Here is a 15,483-nt window from a genome sequence, read left to right as displayed (position 1 = left end):
GGTATAACTCCAAATTAGCACACCTGTCAATTGTTAAGTGTTATCTAACTCGGTAATTTAACAATTTTTTTTTTTTTTATAAAAAGTAATGGAATAACTTTATCATGGATGTACTAATAGGTTTAGATAATTTTATGACGAATTTATTAGTTTGGAGTTAATCTCGCATGGAACTCTGTGTGAACGACGCCGCTTTTGCCGAACCCAGGCTGTGGGGTGGGGGGTGGACTAAAAATCCCAGGAAAGGGGGGAAGCTCCAGGAGGGAAGAAGGAGGTCGATGTAAGAGGAGCAAGAGCTGAGAAACGTGCAATAAAATACGCACGGTTTAGTTAAACAACCGTAAACCCTAACCGATTTAAATACCCTCTCTCTCCTCCTCCTGCTCCTCCTCATCCCCCTCTCTCTCTCTCTTTCTCTCTCCTCTGCACACTCTAGCTGTCTCCCTCTCTCTTCTCCCCCCTCCTCCGACCGTCGCAGACGCAAGAGCGGAGGCGGCCGCGCTCTCTCCCCCCGCCGCCGCCGCCGCCGCCGTTCAGCTCCGGCGACCGGAGGTGCGGAATCGGAGCGGCGATCAGCCGGTCGGTCGATCAGGGAAGCGAATCGGCTCCCGGCGCGCAGCTCGATTCGGAGCGCCTTCCCCTCCTCTCGATCGCCGATTCCTCGCGGTAGTCGTCCGGCATGGATCTCCCGGGGCTCACCGTGATATTCCAGGCCGCTCTGAGTCCGAACCCCGATGAGCGCAAGGCCGCCGAGCAAAGCCTCAACCAGGTTCGGTCTAAATTGAGTTCCCGACCGTTTGACTAGCTTTAGTTATCGCTCTTCCAATCGTAATTGGGCTCCCGTCGTCGTCGTCGTCGTTCGCCGGATGCTTCTTCTTTTTCGTTTATGCTGTGGCGAGCTAGTGTTTCGAGGCGGTGATGTGGATCGGTTTTGCTTGCGGATTGAGTGTATTTAGTTGCTTTCTTTTGCAAGCTTCCGATAATTCGAGGGCTTTGTTAGATATTGCCCTTCGTTCTGATGAATTGCTTTTCCTCTGGGTGTGGTCCTCTGGCAGTTCCAATACGCGCCTCAGCATCTTGTGAGGTCGTTGCAGATCATCGTCGACAATAGTTGCGACATGGCTGTGCGGCAGGTCGCTAGTATTCATTTCAAGAATTTCATTGCTAAGCACTGGTCCCCTCATGAGCCCGGTAACTTTTTCATTTCTTGGTTTGATTTGATTGATATTTGATTGAGTTCTTTGCTGCTACGCAGTTAGATTTGTGTCCCTTTTGCTTATGGTGGTGAAATTGAAATGTAGATGAGCACCGACCGATCTTGAAGGCTGATAAAGATATGGTTCGAGATCACATTCTAGTATTTGTTACTCAAGTTCCCCCTTTGCTGAGGTATTGTTCCTTTTCTGTATGATGATTAAATTAGCATCTCTCTCTTATTCTTCTCTTTCTACTGTTTCTATTCATTTAGTGAGGAAGAAGTTTTTGGTATGCTTCTTCTCTTTTCTGATGTGACCTCTCGTATGAACATAATAATTATGAAAAGTAAAGGTCATTACGGATTCTCTTCCGTTAATATATTAGTTCAATTCCAAATCCAGTGTTCAAATGCTACTTTATACTTGGATGCGCAGGGTGCAGCTTGGCGAGTGCTTAAAGACGATAGTTCATGCCGATTATCCAGAGCAGTGGCCCCACCTACTTGACTGGATTAAGCACAACTTGCAAGATCAGCAAGTATATGGAGCTTTATTTGTGTTGAGGATTCTTGCTAGAAAATATGAGTACGTACACATTCAAATTATTTAGAAAATCAATCTTCTGATGTGGACATTTTCTCACCTAATTCTCTTGGCATATTTTGTGTTAATAACACTAATCAACGCACAGATACCATCAGACTCTGAATTCTTCCTGGAAGGGGTATCAGGATTATGAGTTAGGGTATGAGTTTCACATTCTCTCTAGAATAAGTGTAGTCGCATGTTCTGGCTAGTTGAAAACAAGGGAAGCTTTGTTTACATTCTTACACGGTGCCAGCTTATGCTTCCTATAGATATGCATATTTTACCAGAGTGGGCTGTGGAGTTGTAGTGGTGGCATCTTACCGTTTGTAATTTTCTTATAGAGTGGGAAGGGTAGTTATAGGTTGAAAATGTGGATATCTCACTGCAGAATGATATTTTTGTGTGCGCTCAGGCACTCTTCACTCATGGTTCAACCATGAGTAAATGTGGATTTTGTTGTTCCGATGATTGTCAATTTTTTGTGATGGTAAAGTGCAACATGAACTTGCATAATGTGGCGGATTGGGATCTCATGTGTTAATTTATCAACTAAGCTTTTTAGGAACTTCCAAATTTCTGTTAAAAGATTATAATAACTGAGTGGGTTTGATTTGCTGTAATTGTTATTCATCCTAATTCCTAATGAAAACAGTTCCTCATTTTGGAATTACCCTAATAAAAAACGTCTAGCAAAATATCAGTTCGTTAAAGATTTTTTTACGTCCAATCGTTTGTAGTCGTCCAACTTCACTCATTCTTCTGATAGCTTGTTGGACTTGATTGAAAGTAAAATCAAAGTTGATGACTTGATTGAGAGGTTTAGAAGTTCAGTGAAGTGCATGGTTGTAGGAGAAAAGCTGGATGACTTTGAAAGTGATTTACTTGAACTTTTAGCTCTTAAAATGAGTTCCTTCAAGATGAGTTTAGTTTTTGGTGGTTTCTTTAACTTAAGAGAATGCTACTTGGCCGACTGTATATGTGGCAATTGAAAGATGGTGCTAGCATTGTTGGTACATGCAGATGATGGTTGTGGATAGTTGAATGATGTGGAAATGCTGCTGCACAATGGCAGCAATAGCTAGCATGGTGCTGGTGGCGGAACAAGTAATTAAATTTGAATTTTGAGGTCCAAACCGTACTGGTCTAAATCCAGACTGTATACTTTTGAAAGAATGTGTTCATACTCATCTAGAGTCATGCGAAATTTGTCATTTAGCTGTTGTTTTGATGGGAAACTCTAAAGTACCTGTTTTTCCCAAAGTAGGATAATTGGGATGCTACTAAACCATAATAGATTGTCATGTGCAGAGTAGGAAATGCTTACATTATCTAGTGTTGCATCATTGACATGTTAAACACATGGAAATCTATCAAAAGGATTGGTAGACTCTACCTTTCCTCGCAAAGTCAGTCCTAGTAATGATTGTACAATCATCCAGAGATGATTTCGATTGGTCAAGTGAGGTCCCTTCTGTATATCCGCGCAGAACTGTGTTCTTTAGTGAAAACAGAGTTGACCATCAATTCAGCATGACTTATTCGTGCAAGAGGTCAGATTTATTTGGACTTATGTTAAGGCAAAATAAGGTTGAGAGTGAAGCACTCGACACAGAAACCAAATAATTTTTCAAGTAAAAATGGTTGATAGTACTAGGTGGACATTGGGAGCAGAAGGTTATGGACATCGGTTAATTAGTTTCCAGAATTTCATGGAGAGGGTAGATATGCCGATTTGGCAGTTACATTTCGAAAATGGATGCATTAGAAAAGGATAGTTTGAAACATATTTTGTACCTCGTGATAGATCGAATAGCTTTTCTGAACAAAAACCATAGGCAGATAAAATCGACCTTTAGATTCTCCTTGTCATAGTTTCTTTTTGAGAATATATCACATCCTCAGTTGCGTCTTCAAGGAATTTTCGTGACCTTCATGGAAAATCCTTTGGATGAATATGCATTAGACTTTCAGTTTGGTGTGATGACGAGTGAGATGAATCAATATTCGACAAGGTGATGGAAGGATGACATGTTAGATTATTCAGTGATATATTCAGTGGTCAGATGATACATCTTCCGTTGTAATATCTTAACATCGTGATGTGTGAGCAAAACAGTCAATTCTATACTGTATGGGCAAAGGTTTCCCTCTTTAAATTTCCTTTACTTAAGAAACCAAAACAAGTCAAGTTGGTGTTGGAAATATTGCTCTTAAAGAATACTTTTTGATTATTTTGTAGTATCTTCATGCTTCCTTTTCTTTTGTTGACATTCTAAATTATTTCAGTTTACATTTCTTGTTTAATTTAATCCTTTTGTGGTTGTCACCTTTACTCATTTCTTTTATGAAGATGTTTTGATGGTCTTGGTTTTGTCGGTAACATTGAAGACATCATAGCTATTCATCCTAAGCCATGTTACACTAATTATTCATGAGTCCCATCTGCCTGAAATGTTTGATTTATTATTTGTATATTTTCTGAGATATTGTTTGTCAGGTTCAAGTCTGATGAGGAAAGGACACCTGTTTATCGCATCGTTGAAGAGACATTCCCTCCTCTGCTCAATATCTTTAATAGACTCATCCAGATTGTCAATCCATCACTGGAAGTGGCGGATCTGATTAAGCTCATCTGCAAAATATTCTGGTCCTCTATTTATGTATGTCCTTGAACGTTCATTTCTTCAATATGGCAAAATCCTGTATTAGTGACTTTGATCATATCTAATACTTTAACTGCTATAAATGATATTGACTCTTGGCTGACCTTATATAATCGTCTTGCATCTTTTTTTCAAATGCAGTTGGAAATTCCGAAGCAGTTATTTGATCCAAATGTGTTCAATGCTTGGATGATTCTTTTCTTAAACGTGTTGGAAAGACCTGTTCCCATTGAAGGCCAGCCAGTAGATCCTGAGACTAGGAAATCTTGGGGTTGGTGGAAGGTGAAGAAATGGACAGTACATATTTTGAACAGGCTGTACACAAGGTGAGTATTCCGTCTGAAGTAAGTTTATAGGCGATTTGTATTCCAGTTAAAATTTTACCTCTCTTATTACAGGTTTGGAGATCTTAAGCTTCAGAATCCTGAAAACAAGGCCTTTGCTCAAGTGTTTCAGAAGAACTATGCAGGAAAAATATTGGAGTGCCATTTAAATTTGTTGAATGTTATTCGTACTGGGGGTTATCTACCTGACAGAGTTACTAATCTCATTCTTCAATATCTCAGCAACAGGTGGGACCAATAGTATCTTGCATATTCATGTTACATTACCAGATCTTTGCTCTAATGTGTTTCTTTTTGAAGTAATATTGTTGTGAGACTAAAAGAGTTTTAAATATATGATTTGTTCAATATGACTGCGGACGGAGCGCAAGATGAGTCTCCTGTGGTGAAGTAATGGCTACTGGTTGTTGATATGTTGAAATCGAGCTTGGTTAATTGTTATCTGAATAGCTGGTACTTCTCCCATTTTCGATTAAGTTTGTATGATTAGATGTGGGAATGACTACATAGGTAGGTGTTGCCCAAATCGAAGATAAGATGAGAAAAGATTGTGAGACGGTTTGGTCATCTTTAATGAAACCTTTGGATGCTCCAGTAAAAAGATGTGAGCAAGGGATGGAAATACCAGTCAGAAGGTACAGAGGAAGACCTAGGAACTTGGAGTGAAACAATAAGGAAAGATATGTGGCTTCTAGAGCATATAAAGGGTCTTACAGAAGATAAAGCAAAATGCATGCAATGGGATTGATGTGGCCAACCTGTCTTTGTGAATTAAGACTTGGTTTTTGATGTTGCTGTTGTACTTATGGGAAGAGCTCATGAACTGAATTTTATGAGCTTGCATGGTTATTGGGTTGATGTGCATAATTTAGTTACGGGTGATAACTTAGTGTCCAGAAGCCTTTTTCAATTGCGCACTTTCATTAATGTGTTGTATTTGTCCCAAAACCTTGTAAAAGCTTATGATTTCAAAATGTTTGTTGCATGAGGAGTAGAGACAATTACTCTGTTCTCATCAGGCACTGATTTTCCACTACACTCTTAATTTTTTATTGCAGTGTCTCCAAGAACAGCATGTACCAGTTGTTGCAACCAAAACTTGAAGTTCTTCTATTTGAGATTGTTTTTCCCCTCATGTGCTTCAATGACAATGATCAGAAGCTTTGGGACGAGGACCCTCATGAGTATGTGCGGAAGGGTTATGGTAAGTCTTTTAAATTGTTCAATTGATGGATTTTTTCTGTGTGTTTGACCTGTTGCATTTTCATTTAGATATTATCGAAGATCTTTACAGTCCAAGAACAGCATCCATGGATTTTGTCAGTGAGTTGGTTAGAAAACGTGGAAAAGATAATCTGCAAAAGTTCATCCAATTCATTGTGGAGATTTTTAAGAGGTAATTTCTAATTTAATAAATTTCAATGATGTACTTTGGCACCAATAGGGGTGGTTTTGTATGTCTGACCACTAGCACTGCATTACAGCAAACTAGTCAAGTTTGACATATTGTTGATTATTGCCAGATATGATGAATCACCCGTGGAATACAAACCCTATCGACAAAAAGATGGTGCTCTTCTTGCTATTGGAGCACTCTGTGATAAATTGAAGCAAACTGAACCATACAAGGCTGAACTTGAAAGAATGTTGGTGCAGCATGTATTCCCTGAATTTAGCAGTCCTATTGGGCACCTGAGAGCTAAGGTTTGTTTCATTGGATTCATGTACTTTCCCTTCAAGGAAAGATTTTTCTCATTTTCATTAGGAGTTAAGAGTATTTTGTTCCCAGGCCCATGGTTTTGCATTCGCCATAATAAATCGGAAAGATACTTGAAATCTCTCTATTTGATAAATGCTCTTCATAACAAATAGCGAGTTGATGAAGTTTGGAATTGTTCTTGGTTTTTCAATATGATGCCTGGCTGGTGAGATAACCTATGCTAAACATTGTTTTCACTGTCATTAATTAGTACCTGGAGCCACTCTTTTGTAGTTAAGTTGCAAGATTTTAGTTTGTTTTTGCAGCTCCTCATTAAGGCTAGAAGTATTTTTCCTGGGAGCTTTTGGGCCAATCAATTGGAAAAGTTTGTTAAAAGAAAATAGAAAGAACTCATGATAATTCTCTTTGCTTTTGGCCCTCAAGAATGTGTATGTGTTGGTATTGATGTAGTGAAGTTCTTGCCGGGGATCCTTTCTGATTTTCCAGGTGAAAGAAAATTTGGGGTTTACTAAATATCTTGTTTTATTTGAGTGCATTGCTTAATTTTTCAAGAGACTCTAGAACTTTGTTTACCTCTGTGGTTTTCTTAATGACTTTCCTTGGTCTCATTGGTATTTTAGGCTGCATGGGTTGCCGGACAGTATGCTCATATCAATTTTTCTGATCCTAACAACTTCCGGAAAGCTTTGCACAGTGTTGTTTCTGGGCTACGGGATCCTGAGCTCCCTGTCCGTGTTGACTCAGTTTTTGCGTTGCGTTCTTTTGTTGAAGCTTGCAGAGGTACATGGCTTGCATATTTACCTCTCCATTGTCTTTTCATCTTCTTTATCGCAGTTTTTTCCTTGTGTCTTTCTGTTTCTCTTTGCTTTTCTGTTTTAATGCAAAACTTGCTTATGAGAATTACATTTTTCCTGGAAATCAGACTTGAATGAAATCCGTCCAATCCTTCCACAGCTCCTTGACGGTATGTGGTATTGACAAACTTTCTGTGTTGCCTGAATTCAATATGGAGTTCTATTAATTGGCGCTAATGCTTGGATATGCAGAGTTTTTTAAGCTTATGAATGAGGTTGAAAATGAGGACCTTGTTTTCACATTGGAGACAATTGTCGACAAATTTGGCGAGGAGATGGCACCATATGCCCTTGGATTATGCCAGAATTTGGTAACAAGCCTGGTTTAGTTTTTTTCACTGCTGTTTTTCTTGTTTGCTTGAAAAATTGATCACACGGTTCATGACAGGCTTCTGCATTCTGGAGGTGTATGAACTCTGCTGAAGCTGATGATGAAGGTGATGATCCTGGTGCTCTGGCTGCTGTTGGTTGTTTGCGTGCCATAAGCACGATCCTTGAGTCAGTGAGCAGGCTTCCTCACCTCTTCATCCAAATTGAACCAACTTTGTTGCCCATAATGCGTAAAATGTTGACTACCGATGGACAAGGTGGATATGCTGATTCTTGCTGACATTTCTGTTTGCCATGTTACCTATGTCGTTTTTTTTCAGTCTGTTCTTCTATAATTTTTGGCTTGCACCTATGGATCTGTCCATTTGGTTTCCCAACTACAATCGCATATTTCTATCAATGATTGTTTTTATATTGGGGCTTTGATCATCTGGAAGGAACTTATTTTATAAAATATCAAGAGATTATTGTTTGTGCAATTGCAACACCTGAGCTAATTATTTACAGTGCTGCTGAGGCATACTTGCAAGATATCATGATTATAATTTTTAGATTGAATTGGAAAAAAGAAAAAAGAAAGGACTGCAGCACTATGACAATATGTTGAATACTGCAAGACTTGCTTAGGCACTGTAAGATAAATATTTTGCCACTTTGTGAGTAATACATTTTTGTGATAAGTAGTTTCGCAAAATGTCTTTCTTGCTTGCCTTTTGATTGCTGGTGGGGATTTGGTTGCTTTATCATTGCCTATTTTCTTCATATGCATCATGCATCCTAAAAGTCGGACTTGTAGATGCATTGGGGACAGTGTGGGGAGGATGTTGTTTGATCCATCATATATGTCAAAAAGTTAGAAGTATGGAATTCATAATAGGTGAAAAATAGAATAACCATAGATACTATCTATATCCCGGTGCAATAGTCCTTTGATTAGCTTTTCTTGATGACAAGCAAAAAGGGCAGGAATCACTTAGTACCTTTTGGCCTTCACAATTGTGCCTTTTCCCTCTTGTGGGGAACCTTGGTGATCTTAAGCTCCCTCTCCTCAATTGCTTCCAACCCCACACCCCCCCCAAAAAAAAAAAAAAAAAAAAAAAAAGAATCTCCCAACCAAAAAAATCAAAATTCCATGTATGTTATAGAGAGAAGTATGAGAGTAAACTTTTAGAGAGGCTACAATGAGTCCAGCATTGCTCATGATACTGAGCTTCTTTTTTATGGTGTGGAGAGTGAAGATCTTTATGAAGACTAACCCTGGCTTTCCTCATTTATACAAGGTTCAACCTGTGGACTTGTTGCCAGTGGATGTAGTTGATTGGTTGGTGCTCTTGAAAAGTTCGCACTAGTCTATGCATTTGTGAAACATCAGGCTCGTCTTTTTTCCACACAATGTGGTGCCTAAGGGTCTCATGTCCATCTTGCTGGATTCATTGTGGGTAACTCTTGAAATATGGACCACTGTGTTTAGAACAGATGCCTTCAATTTGGCGATCACATTGAGCGGTTTCCTTGGATGATTCATACATTTCTTGTAAATGTTTGTTTAGTACAAGATCACTTCACACTTATAGAATTCATTAATATCCGAGCTCATTAGCTGTTTGTCCTTTTCTGCCTTAAGAATGCTCTTAGTGGATTTATTTTCCTTAAGTTGTAAGTAATGAGCTACTCAGTGATGACATTATTGTATAATGTCCATGATACTGGATACTTACAATTACCGATGGTGTCTCGTCCTGTACTTCAACAGAGGTTTTTGAAGAAGTTTTGGAGATTGTATCTTACATGACCTTCTACTCACCTACAATATCAACTGATATGTGGACTCTCTGGCCATTGATGATGGAGGCACTCGCAGATTGGGCAATCGATTTCTTTCCTAGTAAGTAATTTAGCATGTGTTCTTGATATTGTGTCTCATTGAGTTGCCTGATGTGATTTGGCATTTCCTGTATTCTCCGTTTGATCTTGTATGAAATTCTTTTTCTTATGTCTCGCGCCTTAATTCAATAAATACTTATATTTTCGGGTTAAGCAGTGTCTTGTCTGTTCATCTTGAGAGGCGAATGAAGAACTCAATAGTGCATCTAGTTCTGCATTTTAGAAGAGCCTTGGTATGAGTTCATTTAGTGGTAAGAAAATAGTCTCATTGGATTTGATTAAGATGTGGGAAATGACTATCTCGAGGTCCGTTATCAAGATCTACTTTATGCTGTCTCAAGGGAATTCATTTTAGAGGCATAAGAAGGCATTAGAAGCAAATGGTAGGGGAATTAAAACTGACTTGTTAGTGAAAAGAGAAGGTTTATTCATCATTGTGGTCCTGACATATTTTTCGTCAGAGGCTGCATAAATTGTATATCAGCTTGTGCTTCAGTGTTAAAAAGCTGTCAAACCTCTTGGAATGAACTTCCATATTTTCATTTCTTACTACATTTGTATGGAGCAGATATCCTAGTTCCTTTGGACAACTACATCTCGAGAGGAACTGGACATTTCTTGACTTGCAAGGAGCCCGATTATCAGCAAAGTCTGTGGAATATGATTTCATCGGTGAGCACCTGTTAAATGCTAAGCTGTCTCTGCTGTATAATTACTTTTCCCTTGCTAATAATTCTAGGTGTTCTTTATTTTCTTGAGTAGATTATGGCTGACAAAAATCTAGAAGACGGTGACATTGAGCCAGCTCCAAAGCTCATTGAAGTAGTGTTACAGAACTGCAAAGGTCAGGTGGATCAGTGGGTTGAGCCATATCTCAGAATCACTGTTGAGCGGTTGCGGCGTACTGATAAATCCTACTTAAAATGTCTTCTCATGCAAGTGGTGAGGAGCTGAGGATAAATATCTTTTCTTTGATTGGATGGATCTTCTTTTTGCTGCCATCTGTCTGTTATCATGCCATCTCTCACATTATTTCCTTTCTTATCTTTACCCAAAAAATGGGTTTCTGTATTTTTTTTATAGATTGCCAATGCTCTTTATTACAACGTGGGCTTGACACTCAGCATATTGCAAAAGCTGGGTATTGCCACGGAAATCTTCAGTCTGTGGTTCCAGATGATGCAACAAGTTAAAAAAAGTGGCCTTCTTGCTAATTTCAAAAGGTATCATCAGTGAACGTTTTTTCTTGGAATATATCTTAATTTATCTCGCATGGATCGATAATTTTACTGATTTGTATATTACAGAGAACATGACAAGAAAGTCTGCTGCTTGGGCCTAACATCTCTCCTGGCTCTTCCTGCTGATCAATTACCAGAGGATGCTTTGGGGCGTGTTTTTAAGGCCACACTTGATCTGTTAGTCAAATACAAAGATCAAATTGCAGGTCTCGCATCCTCTATAATTGTCCGATCCTCCTTTTTCTTATATAGTTTATTACAATTGTCAATACAATCTGGTTTTCTTTTATCGGCGTTTATGTTGGTTCTGCATGTTTTACCTTTCTTATTTTGTATCCCCAGAAGCTGAAAAAGAGGACGAGGCTGAAGATGATGATGAAATGGATGGCTTTCAAACAGATGATGAAGACGATGAAGTTGATGCTGAAGAGATGGGTGTTGATGCCGAGGATGGGGATGAAGCTGATAGCATCAGATTCCAGAAATTGGCAGCACAGGTAAATTTGCACTTTCAGCTCAATCTCTCCTTGCTGGGCCTGATTGTGCTCCATTTCTGGGTCAGAATGCCGAATCTTACAGATGTTTATATATTCATGTCTGGATAATTGCGTTGCCATTTTGTTTTTTGCTTTTATTTGGAATTTCATGGAGTTCCTTTGAATGGTTACTGAATTCTGGAATCATTCAACTGGAGAAGATCTAGGGGTGAGGGTCTAAGTTATAGGGGAATACAGTTGCTGCTAGACATTTGAAAGTAGGATGGAACCGTTTTGAAGTTTATAGGATCCTGCCATGCAGCTATACCACAGATATGGAGGAATTTAGTGGTGTTTGTTCTTTTTTTTCTGGTAATCAGTCACTGCATTGTTTGTGTGTGGGGGGGCATGTGCGTGTGCGCTTAATGTGGATCCAATAATTTGGTGCAATCAGGGACAATGTTTTAGAAAATTGACAATCAACTAACTGCCTATATATGCCCTTTGCCAAAAAGATTATATTGGCTTGTTTGTCTCCACCTAAAGATATGGGAGTATATTTTGCTTTCCTGCTAAAATTTAGATTATTAGCTAAACTCCAAGTAATTATGAGATACGTGTCAAGATTTATATGTTGTGCAAGTTTGATGTGTTTTGGCTTATAAAAAGACTCAAAAGTGCATACACCACAGGATTTAAATTAATCATTAAGTAAAAAGTAAAAATCATAATGGACTGAACGTTCTTTTAGAGTAAATTTTAGATTTTCTTAGGAGATCAATGTTGATCATGCAGGCAAAGGCATTCCGTCCACATGATGATGACGATGACGACTCTGATGATGACTATAGCGATGATGAAGAATTGCAGTCACCAATAGATGAGGTTGATCCCTTCATATTCTTTGTTGACATGGTCAAAGGTTGGTGAAAGAGAGTGGTCTTTGGAATTGGACACCATTTTTATTTTTTCACAGAAGACACTGTTGTTAACTTTTCCTTCCTTTTTTTAGCCATGCAAGTATCAAACCCGATGAGGTTCCAAAACCTCATGCAGACACTGGACTTTCATTATCAAGCACTTGCCAATGGGGTTGCACAACATGCAGAGCAGAGGAGAGCAGCAATTGAAAAAGAGAAGGCAGAGAAATCATCCGCCACCCCTGCTTCATGACTTGAGGATGCTCCTTCGTCTCAAGTTTTTCTTTGGTTTGATCTCTCATTTGTGGGAAGAGCGGAGAGTTCTCGCAAGTCCCTATGAAGTGATTGTTCCAATTGGATGGTTCTCAGTCATTGAGGTCAGTGAGAGTGCTCCCTAGAGGTTCAAGTTTTGAAGCGCTTAACACCTCTCTAAGTCGTAGGGAATTCGGCAGCTGCTGCTTTTCTCAGTGTATGTGTCTGGGAGTCGGGTGGGTTTTGCCATCAAGTAATAAGAGTGACTCATCTCAGCAACGTCAAAGAAATTGTTGTGTCATAATATGGGGACAGAGAGTCCCTCTCTCTTGTGAGGCATGGCAAACTACTCTCCCAGGGTGAGTCGAGGAGTTCGTCTTTGTTCTTTTGTATACAGGGGATGGTCTGGTGGCCTCATTGTCATTTCCGGGTGCTGAGTTAGCCCCGCTCATTTTTTATTTCCCTTGAGAAAATTTTTTTGTGGGTAGTCATTAGCAAGCAATCACGCGTTATCGGTTTATTTTTGGTCTTGGATCTTTTTGCATTTCATCTTTGCAGAGGGCTTTCGAGGGTAAGCTTCCTGCTTATTGTAAAACAGTTGTATTCTTTGTTACCTGTCAGTTGATGGAGAAATGGATTTTGTACCTGTTGGGAGCTTTATCCTCTGTATATCATTTGGTCTTCTGGAAACCGCTTTTCTGGTGACGAGACTTCTGAGATTTCTAAAAATAGTCAGATAGTAAGATTTGTGGAGTGATAAGAGGTTATGGCTTTGTTCTTGGCCCTGGGAAACAAAAACCAGTTGATTTCGTTTCTTGGTAACCACCCAGATGATTGAAAGCAGCTAATTTCTTTGGAAAGCAACCTTGGCACTGCTTGCTGTTTTCTTGGTTTTCTTCTCTGAACTCCTTCGTTTTTCTCCCTGATGTTTTAAGCCCAGTCGAACCGAGTGATGGCTACTTGAGTACGGAAATTATCTGTATGAGATTGTGAATACTGAATGGTGGTTCATTGCGCATAGTCTCTGTCGAGACATTTAGCGGCATTTTATAGCTATAACTATTTGGTTCTGGTGATGATATCTTTTCGTTGCTAATTTGGTCCTCAACTTAAAACTCCAATCCTGTCTTCACTTTGGGACCGATTCGTATTTCCGTCCAAAAGTCGACGGAAAATGCTGACTAGTGCTAAAGGTAAACGAGTGGCGTTAGACATTAGAATAGAAATATGGACATAATAAGGGGAAATTGCAAAAATGATACTTATACTATTGGCTAATGTTCAATTTTGAAAACGTGTACTTTGCTTTTGCGACAGATTTAGCCAGACTAGGTTTTGGCGATCAGCGTGGAGTTGCAATTCTCGAGTCCATCGCACTTGCCCAAAGAACCCCAAAACAATACTCAAAGATCCTCAATGTTTGCACTAATTGTCACACGTCGATGCCACGTATAAATAATCAGCAATCGGCTTTTTTTTTTTTTATTTTCCCTTTTGCATTTGGATGAAAACACGGAATTTCTCCTAAAAATAGAATCGAGGATCAGTTCGGGGACCAGATCAATGAAAAAGTAAAGTACGAGGGACCAAAATTGAACAAAGACGGTAACTGAGGGACCACTATTGTAATTTTCGCTCAAGTTCTTTGTTTGTTCACTCAGCGTTGGGGCGTGATCTCCGTTGTTCGTTTAGCATTTTTCGTGGACTTTAAATGGGACCATTCAATCTCGATATGATAATTCCGGGGCCAAATTTGTCCCAAGATAGAATAAGAGGATCAAAAGTAAAGGACAATAATCCGAAGACCATTTTTATAATTCTCTTTACTTATTCTATCAAACACGGAAGGAGAACATATAAATCTCACATATTTGACTTCTAATTTTTAAGAGGAAAAAAGTGATTTCCCAATGCAATGCCAAGACATTGTCATGAGTGCAACTGAGATTTTATTAGCGCACAGATTGAATTTCATGTCAACAGTAACAAGGCATATTAGTGGTGACCAATGGGCGGGTTTATGCCGAGCTGGGCCCTTCAATCGGTCAAAAATATTAAGGATAATAATATGAATTATTCCTAAATTTTGGCTCAATACGTAACATGGTTTTTAAATTTTTGATTTGTTCAACGCGATCCCTGAATTTTTAATTTGCTCAATATGGTCCATGAACTTTTGGCACATGTTTAATGTAATCCCTGAACTATAAAAAAAAATATTTAATTTAGTACCTAATTTTGAATTAATGGGAGTTAATGAATATTTTCATATTGTTTAAGGATTGCATTAAACAGATTTAAAGTTCAGGACCACATTACATATTAAGCTAAAGTTCAAGCATTATTTGTGTCATTTTCCCAAATTATTATGCAGGTGTGCCAATTAACAAAAGATATATATATATATATATATGTATGTATGTATGTATGTATATGTATGTATAATATGATATGATAAGTTTATGGACTGAGCGAGCTTGGCTTGGGCCACTTCTGTAGTCTCCTTCACCTCGATTCTGCAACTCTGATCCCTCTTCGTCGATGAGCCCATCGTCGTGCCCCATCGTCGTACGCTCTCTCGCTTGGGCTCATTTTTGCATTAGCAACCTAGAAAGCCTCATCAAGTAAGGTGAAGGTGTGGAAGGCCCCGAATTCTAGAGACGAAGTTGAAGGTGCGTCTGCTTCTTGGTTCACTGATTGATGGATTGACTTTTTATTTTGGTGCCATTTCGATGGAATCTGGGTGTTTGAGTTTGTCTGCCTTTTGGGTCGTTGTCAATGGTGGTGACTCTTTGTGCAATTCATTACGTGGGGACCCTGCTCGATTTGGACCAAGTTCGATTCTGGCCGCGAGCGTGGGATATCATTCAAATTCAAGCTCGGTCGAGGTCCGCTCTTCTTTAGCATTTTACTCTACTCGAATGCATGATTGCCAAAAAAAGAAGATGAAGAAGAGAAAACCAAAAACCCAAACTGTGTTCTTGGTTTTGGTTAGATGCGGTTTGGGTCACGACA

At 39.1% G+C, this 15,483-nt stretch overlaps 1 protein-coding gene across 2 annotated transcripts; it reads left to right on the top strand.

The window, feature by feature from the left end:
• Positions 1–372: 372 nt before the first annotated feature.
• Positions 373–13,158, top strand: LOC104414234 (importin beta-like SAD2). 2 transcript variants are annotated; one of them, XM_018861443.2, is made up of 23 exons: positions 373–769; positions 1,056–1,191; positions 1,302–1,389; positions 1,632–1,781; positions 1,888–1,941; positions 4,282–4,444; positions 4,589–4,773; positions 4,846–5,019; positions 5,850–5,995; positions 6,064–6,187; positions 6,315–6,495; positions 7,132–7,291; positions 7,434–7,475; positions 7,558–7,676; positions 7,754–7,952; positions 9,449–9,580; positions 10,148–10,251; positions 10,342–10,521; positions 10,663–10,802; positions 10,887–11,026; positions 11,163–11,317; positions 12,092–12,218; positions 12,309–13,158. In XM_018861443.2, the coding sequence occupies exons 1-23, from the start codon at positions 680–682 to the stop codon at positions 12,467–12,469; spliced, it is 3,150 nt and encodes a 1,049-aa protein (XP_018716988.2). In that variant the 5' UTR covers positions 373–679; the 3' UTR covers positions 12,470–13,158. The 2 variants fall into 2 exon arrangements, with proteins under 2 accessions (XP_018716988.2, XP_010023581.2); XM_010025279.3 differs by lacking the exon at positions 1,888–1,941 and having other exon boundaries at positions 374–769; positions 12,309–12,469.
• The last annotated feature ends 2,325 nt before the right edge of the window (positions 13,159–15,483 follow it).

The sequence above is a fragment of the Eucalyptus grandis genome, chromosome 8 (assembly GCF_016545825.1).
Source record: "Eucalyptus grandis isolate ANBG69807.140 chromosome 8, ASM1654582v1, whole genome shotgun sequence".
Taxonomy (NCBI): Eukaryota; Viridiplantae; Streptophyta; class Magnoliopsida; order Myrtales; family Myrtaceae; genus Eucalyptus; species Eucalyptus grandis.
The sequence above is the reverse complement of the archived record's forward strand: the minus strand, read 5'-3'. Positions and strand labels throughout refer to the sequence as shown.

Excerpts from the sequence above, each read along its gene's own strand:
- LOC104414234 (XM_018861443.2), top strand. The coding sequence starts at position 680 with ATGGATCTCCCGGGGCTCACCGTGATATTCCAGGCCGCTCTGAGTCCG. Across the intron at positions 1,390-1,631 it reads CAAGTTCCCCCTTTGCTGAG|GGTGCAGCTTGGCGAGTGCT; the intron begins GTATTGTTCCTT and ends TTGGATGCGCAG. Across the intron at positions 7,677-7,753 it reads TTGGATTATGCCAGAATTTG|GCTTCTGCATTCTGGAGGTG; the intron begins GTAACAAGCCTG and ends GGTTCATGACAG.